General features: G+C 46.2%; 1 protein-coding gene across 1 annotated transcript in view; it reads left to right on the forward strand.

The window, feature by feature from the left end:
• The window catches only part of XPO6 (exportin 6), an 80200-nt gene that overhangs the window by 47845 nt on the left and 20113 nt on the right, over positions 1–12242 (forward strand). Inside the window, exons 10-12 of the mRNA XM_014936613.1 lie at positions 7238–7346; positions 8723–8815; positions 11680–11749. Of these exons, the coding sequence (XP_014792099.1) occupies positions 7238–7346; positions 8723–8815; positions 11680–11749 (272 nt within the window). The remainder of the gene's footprint in view (positions 1–7237; positions 7347–8722; positions 8816–11679; positions 11750–12242) is intronic.

Raw genomic sequence — 12242 nt, forward strand, 5'->3', positions numbered from 1 at the left:
CAGACACAACAGTGAGGTCTTTGGGGTTTTTTTTTCAGTTGTTTTTCTTTGATACCCACTTGGGAGGAAAAAAATAGGAAAAAACCATGGGGAAAATAGGCAAAAAACTTTTGTAGAGATGACTTGCATGTTTCTTCTGTAAAATTCCCTTTATCCATCTCTTTGGATGACCTTGTAACTTTGAGATAATAAATCTAGATGAATCACAACTCCTGTTTAACAGTGAACTCCACTTGCTCATGTTTTGACTAACTCGCTTTGACTTCAGGGTCGCTCTCTTCCTAGAGATCAGTGTTGTAGGACGGTGGAAATCTGGCACCTCGGCATACAAGATGTGTGCTCAGAGAGCCAGAGGTCACACTCTGGGTTTCAGGAAAGCTCTCCTGGAAACCCACAATTCCTTATTTAACTTTGTTATTTTGCGGAGAACATCAGCAAGGAGCCTTCGCTGGCAAGGCTTGGGAAGGTCTGTAGTTGTGTTGGCTATTGCCATATCCTTAGGTTCTGCTCCTTGGATGGGTTATCCACAGGGATTGTGGTGTCTGTAATCATGAGACCCCTCTTCATTCATTGCTAAGGTCTAAATTAGGGAGGTAACTAAGATGTTCTGGAGGAGTGGAGCTTTCTCTGAGCGGGTTCTTCTGTCCTCTCCGTGGAAAAAGATGGGAGGATTTTCCTTTTGTCACTTAAGGACTATGCTTTTACGTCCAAAACTAAAGAATTTACCACATGAAACTGTCGTCATGGCGTGGACTAACAAAATCATGAATGAAATTGGCACTGAAGAAAACTGCCTTCAGTAGGTGGTCATCTTCAGAACCTGCTTGCCCTGGGGCTGTCCTTTCCCTTCCTCTCCTGCTGCTGATTATTTTTGTTCTGTTACAAAATCGTTGTGGATTTGAGTGGTTGGTACCAACAAACTGGTCCAGAAAGTGTGAGATTAAACTCTCTTTTGCTTTATGTGTGTTTGGCTTTCGCTGGAAGATCCCAAAAGGTGGGAAATGGCTTATGAGGACACAGGCAATGGCGTGGTGGTTGCAGAAGGGGCTTTGGGGCTGGCAGAGCAAGGGGGCAAGTAAGAATTTCACAGGTCTTGGGTCAGAGCCTCTAGAAGATAAATGAAAATAATTAAAGGCAGCGTTTGGGTCTGGACTCTTATCTTTTGCTACCTTTGCTTTTGAAGTGTTTGGTCAGTGATCGGACGCGTTTAGCGGTCTCTTGTCAAATAGGTGGTGCCAAATGAAAAGGAAATGCAATCTTTTTGCATATTTAAAGCTCTGTGTGGTTCTTACAGGCTCCTAATACCCAACAGCGCTGCAGCTCTCGGTTAGCAGGCAGTGCTCTTGCTCTTGAGTGAGTTTTCATTAGAAAGAGTTGAGGGGGTTCCCAAAAAAATCCAGAGCTTGCAGAGGGAAAGCAGAACTTTGCTAAGCCTAATTTATTATTGAAAAGAAAAACTTGAAGGACTCCTGCACTTTAGAGTTTGTACCGTTTGGGAAGGATGGGGCTTACTTTAGTGACATGATTTAGTGATGTGTTTTTTTGTTTTTGGCAGAGTTAGGTTGGTGGTTGGACTAGATGACCTTAAAGGTCCCTTCCAACCTGGACAATTCTATGATTCTCTGATTTTCTGTGCACACCCCCCTTGTCACTGCGTCGCCGGAGCTCTTTCTGGTTGTGTGTGATGTTGGAGTGCATGGACCCTCTGCACTGATGGAGCACTTTCTGTATAGATAGATACGAAGATGGTTTCTAACCTTGAGGAAGCTGTTGTTGCACAGGGTCTGATCTCATTCCACAGTAAAAGCTTATTCCCCTCTGGGCTTTGTAATTCTTCCCCAGCCACAGACTCAAGGAGCAGGCTCCTTCTTGGATTTTCACTTTGTAAAGTCCCAAGCGTTGAGTAGTTTGGAGGAAGATTTCTTTCTCTTTATAGTCTTAATTCAGTCACAAAAGGCTGGGCTCAGTGTGGGAACTTCTAGATAGTTGATCTCCATGGCAGAAGCAGCTGTCCCCTCCAGCTCTTGGCTCCGTGCCTCTCCCACCATCTCCTGTAAACTCTTAACACCTCTGTTGCTAATTCCTGCATTAACTTCTTGCTTCCAGCCAAATTCCTCAGGGCTACAGTTTATTTCACTAATCCTACCTGCCTAAGTAAGATGACCCTCACTATTAAATACTTATTTTTCCTAGGGCGGGGGGGTATTTGTTCTTATTTGCAGGCCTGATTGCACTCAGTTATATTTATCTGAATATTAAAGTTGCTCTTGACTAGACTGTCTTTTCTGCTGTTTCAGGTGTTAATGGAATGAAGGGTTGCCCGTCCTGTAGGTAATTGTTGCAGGGCTTTATATTTTAATTGCTCTACTGGCTGTTAATTGTAACTTTCTTTTTAATGAAAGGATTTTGAGTGAATTTTATCGCTATCTCAATGCAAACGCTTTCCCTTGTGGCATCCTTCCTGTTTTCTCAGTTGTGTTTTCTGTTTTTTTCTCCCTTGTAGCTACATTGAGAAGTTTACGGACTTTCTCCGTCTCTTCGTGAGCGTCCACCTCCGGCGAATCGAGTCCTACTCCCAGTTCCCCGTGGTTGAATTCCTGGCGCTCCTCTTCAAATACACTTTTCATCAGGTACAGCCCTGCGACGTCCTTCTCCCTCCCTCTGCTCTCTTGCTTTGCACGGCAGGGCTGGCTCCATTGCCCCAGTGAAGTCGACACCTAAAGTTAGCTCAGAAAAAAAAAGCAATTATCTTGTCTAACGGGCACTTCCCCAGGAGTGCTGGGGACCTGGAAATGGATTAATGTGCTCTTGGATTTAGTTGGAGACAGCAGTCACGTGGAGTTACCACGTGAGATCAACTTCTCTGGGCTTCTGCTTTGATTATTTTAACTTTGCTTCTGCTTTGATTTTTTTTTTTTTGCGCGTGGACAATATTGTCTGGAAAATTTTCTCTGGCTTATTTTGTGTTTGGGGATGCTTTTCTTTCTCCAATCTGCTGCTTTGACTGTATCTGCTGCTTTGCATGTAACTTTTAGTATTAAAAAGCCAACCCTGTGGCTTTAGGAAAGTGTCACCTTGCTATAGAAGGTGTCACCTTGCTGTGGAAGCTGTCACAATGAGACTCGGCCCCCTTTACCCCCCATTATGTGAATAATGACAGGCAGGTTTATAAAATGCTAAAAGCTGCTGCAAGCCATGGGATGGGGTATGCCAGGAGCAGCCTTCTAATTCCTGGGTTCCCACCCTCCTGCTAGAGCTCTGCTTTGTCTTTTAACAGCTATAAATCCCTCCAGTGACCTCCTAGAAATTTTTCAGTAAAGCAAGAAGTTCTACTCGTAGATTGAAGCCCATGTTAACTCGTATTTTCATTGTGTGAAAACATCTTACCCCAGCTCGCGATACTCATTGTGCATTTTGGTGTGTTTCAGCCCACCCATGAAGGTTACTTTTCATGCTTAGACATCTGGACGCTCTTCTTGGACTATCTGACTAGCAAAATTAAGAGTCGTTTGGCAGACAAAGAAGCAGTACTCAACAGGTAAGTGGGTGTCAGGGCTGCAAAAAGACTTTGTGGTCACCAGGGAAGGACTGTGAGAAATAAGCTATTGTTTATTCCAACTTAGCGTGTAGTTGAGTCCTTTCTTTCTCTAAAATTGGAAAGCGTACTGAGTGTAAACTTCAGTGTTTCACACTCATTCAGAAGAATCCAAACTGGGCAAGTTAGGGCAGAAAGACTGTCACCTCCATATGTTGTGTGTGAACCCAGCAGCCAGAGGAAGGCAGCTCTGCAGCCCAAAATAGAACTGTGACATGTTTTAGCTGATTTTAGAGCACATTTTAGTACCTATTAGAGGAGGAGACCGCAGAGTAAGTTACCCAGGAAGTGTTCACACAGCTCATACAACTATTTAATTAATTAGTTGTTTTTTTTTTAATTATTTATAAGGATTTTAAAATTCTTATTTAAAGGGAGGATGTGTTTCTGAGCAGCATTGATGAGACTGTGTTTGGGATTTAAGTTCCTCTTCCTTACCTCTGATGCTAGTTGGGTATCAATTGCAACAGTGGTGGCAGCTCTTCCTGCGTAGGTGCTGCATCCTGAAATGGGGGGCTCTTTTTGCCATTTTAAAAATGTGGTGAATATACTGGTATCCTGTTTGAGTTTCGGAAGCTTAAAAGTGATGTGGCTTGTGCCGCATTTCGTCCTGCTCAGTGCAGAAGGAAGCTGCTTTCCCTTGAGCACACTAAATATACCTGGTTGGTATTTTAAAGGCATCACAGAATGCTATGGGGTTGGAAGGGAGAGGATGTGTTTCTGAGCAGCATTGATGAGACTGTGTTTGGGATTTAAGTTCCTCTTCCTTACCTCTGATGCTAGTTGGGTATCAATTGCAACAGTGGTGGCAGCTCTTCCTGCGTAGGTGCTGCATCCTGAAATGGGGGGCTCTTTTTGCCATTTTAAAAATGTGGTGAATATACTGGTATCCTGTTTGAGTTTCGGAAGCTTAAAAGTGATGTGGCTTGTGCCGCATTTCGTCCTGCTCAGTGCAGAAGGAAGCTGCTTTCCCTTGAGCACACTAAATATACCTGGTTGGTCTTTTAAAGGCATCACAGAATGCTATGGGCTTGGAAGGGACCTCTGGAGATCATCCAGTCCAACCCCCTGCCAAAGCAGGTCCACCCAGAGCAGGTCCCACAGGAACGTGTCCAGGTGGGGTTTGAATGTCTCCAGAGAAGGAGACTCCACCACCTCTCTGGGCAGCCTCTGCCAGGGCTCTGCCACCCTCAAAGTAATGAAGTTCTCCCTCATGTTTAGGTGGAACTTCCTCTGTTCAAGTTTGTGCCCATTTCCTCTTGTCCTGTCCCTGGGCACCACTGAAAAAAGACTGGCCCCATCTTCCTGACACCCACCCTTGAAGTATTTATAGGCATTGATCAGATGCCCCTCAGTCTTCTCTTCTCCAGACTAAACAGACCCAAGTCCTTCAGCCTTTCCTCATAAAAGAGATGTTCTAGGACCCTCATAATCTTTGTAGCCTCTACTCTCCCCTCTCCAGCAGTTTCCTGTCTTTCTTGAACTGGGGAGCCCAGAACTGGACCCAGTGCTCCAGATGGGGCCTCCCCAGGGCAGAGCAGAGGGGCAGGAGGACCTCCCTCCACCTGCTGGCCATGCTCTTCTTGATGCCCCCCCCAGGATGTTGTTGGCCTTCTTTGGCCAGAAGAACCCATTGCTGGCTCATGGGCATCCTGTTGTCCACCAGGACTCCCAGGTCTTTCTCCTCAGAGCTGCTCTCCAGCAGGTCAGCCCCAACCTGTCCTGGTGCAGGGGGTTATTCCTCCCCAGGTGCAGCACCCTACACTTGCCCTTGTTGAATTTCATCAGGCATCGTAACCACAAAGAACAAATGTGGAACTAGCTCACACCAGGCAACTCTTCCTTTCAGCATGGGAACTGTGGTTTTTTAAATTTCTCGAGTAGCTGTTTGCATTTGAACTTTATTATAATTTGTTCCTAATTTGCTGCTCTCTCCATCATTCTGTTGAAGTCCACCTTGGCATTCTGCTCCTCATCTCCATCTTGCTGCTGCGCACATCATGTCAGAGAGTTTGTTATGGGGAAAATGAAAACAAGCAATAGGTGTCACTGTGGGAGATATGTCAGATAATAAACAAACAAACAAAAAAAAATCATGTAAGTGGCTGAAGTTTGTGCTGTTTTGTCAAAACTACCTGTTCCTTGGTGACAACTTCTGTAGCTACGACTTCCTGCGGGCTCTGGGGCGTGTGAACGCGGCACTTTGACGGCCCGGGAGTGGTTACACCACAGCAGCACAGATGAAGTTTCCTGTTCTGTGGTTTAGAGGCTTTGCATTTTGTACACATTTACAGCTTTTACTACGGGATAAGTTGCCAAATCCAGCGTTACGTCAGCTGGTTGTGGAAAAAGACGGTAATTCAGCTGCCTGGCACGGGCACCTTTCAGCTGTCTCGCCTGGCACTCGGGTTGCATCATGCTCTGATTCCCCACTGGTGCACGCCAATGCCTAATTTTCCAGCCTGATCTCACCTAGAAAAGAGCATGACTTCTTGCATCCTTTTGACAAAGGAAGTTTGTCGAAACAGTCAAGTTAAACCTCTTGGAAATCCCCAAAGTTTGGCGTGGTGTCACCAGGAACGATCCCATGCTCAGGTGGCTCTTGGGCTGATTTTGCAACTTGGCATTGTTGATCCATGAGCAGGAGGATCTCCTGTGCTCCTGAGAGGTGAAAAGACACCTTTCAGTGACGTGCCCTTAGGGTGCAAGTGGGAAAAGTGCTGGCTCAGCTTCAGAGGACAGGGGCCTGACTTCATTTACCAACAGTGTAGGGGAAGAGGAGAGCAGAACAGCCTCAGGGGAGGTCCCCTTTGGAGGTGGGCAGCGATAACTCTGACCTCTTTCATGTGTTCCTCTTTCACTGCCCAAAAAGCAGAGCACCAGTGGGCTGCTGAGGAGCAGTTTAGTAACAAGAGGCTGTCGGTGCCTCTTGTTTGTGCCACTGCAATCACAGAATGCTGTGGGGTTGGAAGGGATGATGGGCTGCTGAGGAGCAGTTTAGCAACAAGAGGCTGTCGGTGCCTCCTGTTCATGCCATTGCAATCACAGAATGCTATGGGGTTGGAAGGGACCTCTGGAGATCATCCAGTCCAGCCCCCTGCCAGAGCAGGTCCCACCAGAGCAGGTCCCACAGGAACGTGTGTCCAGGTGGGGTTTGAATGTCTCCAGAGAAGGAGACTCCACCACCTCTCTGGGCAGCCTCTGCCAGGGCTCTGCCACCCTCACAGGGAAGAAGTTCTTCCTTGTGTTTAGGTGGAACTTCCGATCTTCAAGTTTGTGCCCAATTTCCTCTTTTCCTATCCCTGGGCACCACTGAAAAAAGACCATCCCCGTGCTGGAAAGCCACTCCTGCCTTTCCTGTTTTGAACTCTCAAGCTGCTTCCGTTGCTCACAGTTATCCTTGCGGAGGCAGAGGGATATCAGCTTCCTGATCCTGATCCAAGGCTCTTTCCTCACAGGTAGCTTGTGACCTGAAACTCCATGATACTCTTAATCCCAGGATCTGCTCGGTGTTTCCTCAGCAAACCTGGAAAGCTCTTTGCAGCAGCTCCCTTTAAACCATCTCTTTTTCCCTGCAAGGGTGCAGAAATCCTTGCAGAACTGTGGTATCAAGCTCTCACTCTGTTTTCTCCGCGGTGGTAGGTACGAAGACGCCTTGGTCCTGCTGCTGACAGAGGTGTTGAATCGAATCCAGTTCCGGTATAACCAGGCACAGCTGGAGGAGCTGGATGACGAGACGCTGGACGATGATGTAAGGAGCAGGGTTGAACGAGGACAGCTGCAGGTCCAGATGTTAACTCCTGCACTGGTAACACCTCTGATGTCTTTGCCAGAGCTGTAGTTTGCAGTATGAGCTGAACAGCTGCTTCTCCGCTCCGGTCTGCGTGGGGTTTGAGGCTTAAAGCAGCACAGAGTGCTTTTAACACAAACTCACTTGTCACACTGAAAGGATATGACCTTTGTTCTCCTACATTTAACATTGTCCCTTGTATTTTCTAGACACTTTATAAAAGAGATCAGGGAGCTAACATAAGATAGAATAATAGAATGGTTTGGGTTGGAAGGGACCTCAAAGATCATCGAGTTCCAACCCCCCTGCCCTGGGCAGGGACACCTCCCACTAGAGCAGGTTGCTCAAGGCCACATCCAGCCTGGCCTTGAACACTTCCAGGGATGGGGCATCCACAACTTCCCTGGGCAACCTGTTCCAGTGTCTCACCACCCTCATAGTAAAAAATTTCTTCCTGAGATCTAATCTGAATCTTTTTTCTTCCAATTTAAAACCGTTTCCCCTTGTCCTATCATTACCCTTCCTGGCAAAGAGTCCCTCCCCAGCTCTTCTATAGGCACCCTTCAGATATTGAAAGGCCACTATAAGGTTTTCTTCTCTTACCTATAAACCTTGGGAAGGGGGGGAAGACAGAAAAGTAAGGGTGCAGTCCTCACCTGATCCATATAATTTCCTATTATCTAGCACTATGTCAACCCAGCTTTTAAATCCCTCCAGGGATGGTGCCTCAACCACTGCCCTGGGCAGCCCATTCCAGTGCTTAATTTGGGTTCTTAATTTGGTTCTTATGGGGAAAAAATAGAGATACTTACGTTCTAATTATCAAAGGCATTAGGTGTCCGTGTCTGGTTGCTTTGGAACTTAAATACTGAAATACCTCTGACACAAAAGCTTTAAGCTGTCTCTATTGTTGGTGCTTTCATTTGAGGTTATTTTTCCTAAGTCAGTACCAGTAAACATCATGATAAATGTGAAAAAGGGGGAGGTGGCCAAAAAAGGTGAGGCCAGAGCACTGGAAGGGCAGGTTCTGTGTAATGGGTCCCTGTCACCTGAGCAGTAACTGTGCTTTGGGAGTGAACACGTGTGTTTTATCACTCCAGGGACACACTCGTGCAGGCCCAAAGCACTGGCTGCCAAAATTATTCTCCATCAGGTGCTTGGCAGCGTGTGAGAATCATTAAGAGCAGTATCTCTTCAGTATCCACGTGCCTGCAAAAGCCAAGCTCTGCACAGGAGTTGGCTACTCCCAAGCATCCGTTAAGACCCCGTATCCTACACAAAGCCCCCTGTTTCCCTCTGGAAGTGCTGTGTGCTCACCTTGGTGTCTCTCTCCGTAGCAGCAGACCGAGTGGCAGCGGTACTTGCGCCAGAGCTTGGAAGTGGTTGCAAAAGTCATGGAGCTCTTGCCAACTCATGCCTTCTCCACACTAGTAAGTACGGATCCAGCCCAAAAAGCACAAGGTGTGAAACCAGCACCGACTGCTGGAGTTAGTTACAAGCTGTTTGATAGAGGCCACGGTGCCAAACAAGTAGGGAGATTTGGGTTTTTTTGGAGGATGCAAAAACTTGGCAAGGAGGAGAACAGAAATTGAAGGAAAAAGCTTGGTATTTTGGCTTTGTCAAATTTCTTGGTGTGTTTTAAAGAGGGTGCTTCAGTGAGCATCCTACTGGCTGGACACTAAGATCTTCAGAAATTCCCATCTTTCAAAGTGTTGAGTCCTACTGGCTGGACACTGCGATCTTCAGAAATTCCCATCTTTCAAAGTGTAAATATTTGGCAGCGATCCCTCACTGCTGTTTATCTTGGCCTTTACGTTAGGAGGCAGCGCTGCAAGTTGGGCAGATGAGAGTGTCATTATTAGGGTTTTAAGAAAAAAGTGAAATCTTTGTTTAGAGGCTGGATACAGATGCTGAAAAGAGCATCTCAGACAACTGGGAATTATGTCTGATAAACACAGATAAGTGCTTCTCTCCAGGCAGTGCCACTGCTGTCGCTAGAATTGGTGTTGTAAAAGTTGCCTGGGTTTTTGAGGAGGAGGAGATCTTGAGGCTGTAAGCCCCAAATTCTGAGTAGTTGGTGCCTTTTTCCCTGGGTGAGAAGAAAGGTGAGAAGATCTCAAAGAAAGACTTACTAATGCTGCTGGAGATGGTGCCTCCCCAGACCTCTGAACCCAATTCCCAGGAAGCAGAAGAAACTGAGCTGCTGCAGAGGCAGGAGGAGCCTGACCTCAACTGCTTTTTTTAATTGGTATTTAAGAAACAGTACGGTTGAGCTAAGCACTCGAGGCACGTTACTAGAAACTCTGAAGTATTGAGCAAAATAGTGTTCATATGAAAGTAGAAGTTGCTCTGTGGCGTGGTGGCACGGCGTGAGTCAGCCAGAAGCCAACAAATGGAGTGGTGTTTCAGAGACATTTGGGTCATGGCAAAGAACATGTGGCTTCCTTAAAGGAACTCAGTAACATGAGGAGGATTTGTCTTTTTTTTTTTTTTTTTTTTTTGTAAATATTTGGCAGCGATCCCTCACTGCTGTTTATCTTGGCCTTTACGTTAGGAGGCAGCGCTGCAAGTTGGGCAGATGAGAGTGTCATTATTAGGGTTTTAAGAAAAAAGTGAAATCTTTGTTTAGAGGCTGGATACAGATGCTGAAAAGAGCATCTCAGACAACTGGGAATTATGTCTGATAAACACAGATAAGTGCTTCTCTCCAGGCAGTGCCACTGCTGTCGCTAGAATTGGTGTTGTAAAAGTTGCCTGGGTTTTTGAGGAGGAGGAGATCTTGAGGCTGTAAGCCCCAAATTCTGAGTAGTTGGTGCCTTTTTCCCTGGGTGAGAAGAAAGGTGAGAAGATCTCAAAGAAAGACTTACTAATGCTGCTGGAGATGGTGCCTCCCCAGACCTCTGAACCCAATTCCCAGGAAGCAGAAGAAACTGAGCTGCTGCAGAGGCAGGAGGAGCCTGACCTCAACTGCTTTTTTTAATTGGTATTTAAGAAACAGTACGGTTGAGCTAAGCACTCGAGGCACGTTACTAGAAACTCTGAAGTATTGAGCAAAATAGTGTTCATATGAAAGTAGAAGTTGCTCTGTGGCGTGGTGGCACGGCGTGAGTCAGCCAGAAGCCAACAAATGGAGTGGTGTTTCAGAGACATTTGGGTCATGGCAAAGAACATGTGGCTTCCTTAAAGGAACGCAGTAACGTGAGGAGGACTCCCTCTTTTTTTATTTTTTTTTTAAATAGTCTTCCTGCAGTTATACAAAGGTGCTCAACTGTTAATTAGGCACAGCCCGTTAGGAACTTGATGGCGAGTGCTTTCCTCGAGCCCTGTGTTAGTTTGTTTTTACACACTGGATGATGTGGGAGATGCTCAAGCGGTTCCACGTGCTTTCCCCAGCAGCCCCCAGCGCTGTGGGATACAGCAGGAGTTCTATCAGTAGCAATTAATGAAAGCTGCCGTTATTGTGTCCCACGATGAACAAGGGACAGTAGCAGTTCCCTGTGCTGGTGGGTGAGCTGAACTGCCATAAAACCAGCCACTTCCAGTGCGGTGACTTTGCCAATAGCAATTCAGTAGGACTATGAATCCTGAAAGGGTTGGAAATGATCCTTTCAGTGGAAAAGCTGCAAGGGAAAGGTCAGTGTGCAATTCTATGCAGTGACTTTGCCAATAGAAATTCAGTAGGACTATGAGTTCTGAAAGGGTTGGAAATGATCTTTTCAGGTGGAATAGCTGCAAGGGAAAGGTCAGTGTGCAATTCTCTCCTGTGTGTATACAAAGGCATTCAGGCACGAGGCAAATAACTCCCTGATAGATCCCACTGAAGCACCTTGGCTGCTCGGAAGGCTTTTTGGTCTCGTTGGTTGAGTATTTTGATAGCTGCATTTTGAGAAGCTGATCCTTCAGGGTGAGGGTGGATGCAGCACAGGCTTCCCATGCTCCAGGCTCTGCCTCTCCCCTCCCGTTGCGTCTGGGTTGTACATCCATCCGTGTGTTCATACCGGTGGCATGTTGTGCCATCACTTACACTTGGCAGACCATTATCTTGTTAGGCCGAGCGCTGATATTTGAGAAGTGCCTGCAGGGTGGTGATCTCTGTTTTCGTGACAGCTCTGGAGGTGTGAGAAGCTGTGGGATGCAGGATCAGCCCAGAACCTACCAATTCGCCTTGTCCACAAATGGCTTTTTGAAGGCACCAGGGAGCAATAAAGAAACAGTGCTCTGCTGGAGTAATTAGCAGTTGCATGTTAACTCTCTGCCAAGCCCCCAAGTCACGCTCATTTCTTGTCTCTTTCAGTTTCCAGTTCTGCAGGATAACTTGGAAGTGTATCTGGGTCTCCAGCAGTTTGTGGTCACGTCGGGGACAGGTAATAACCATCACCCAGCACTTGGGTCCTCTTTGAAGAGCAAAAACACTCTAGAACTGCTTTGGTGTTGCTTCTGCCATATTTTATTTGGGAGCTGGGCACATGCTTGATGTCTAATGGCTCAGTAGTCAAACTCCAGTAGCAAGAAAAATCGAATAATGTGATTTATTTTTTTTATTGGTGTGGTTCTTCCCTTGTTCTGGTACTTGAAATGAGGGTACCGTATGTGCTAAGAACAAGTATGCTGCATCAGATATTGTTTGCAGGGATAATGGTTATTTTTTTCCTCCCACTAATACTTATTTAAAGAAAGCTCTTGTTTGCTTTGGGCTCAAATGTGGTGTGAAGTTGTCCACCACAGGAGCATTTTTATTTTAGGCTTGAGTTGTGAGTCAATGAGAAGATGTATTTAGGATGCAGTAGTAGTTTCTGATGACTTACCTAGCTGGTATTTCAGGAGCCTTTGTGTATAAATTAGTTTAGGAAGACACCA

Source organism: Calidris pugnax, unplaced genomic scaffold (assembly GCF_001431845.1).
Source record: "Calidris pugnax isolate Ruff unplaced genomic scaffold, ASM143184v1 scaffold17, whole genome shotgun sequence".
Lineage (NCBI taxonomy): Eukaryota > Metazoa > Chordata > Aves > Charadriiformes > Scolopacidae > Calidris > Calidris pugnax.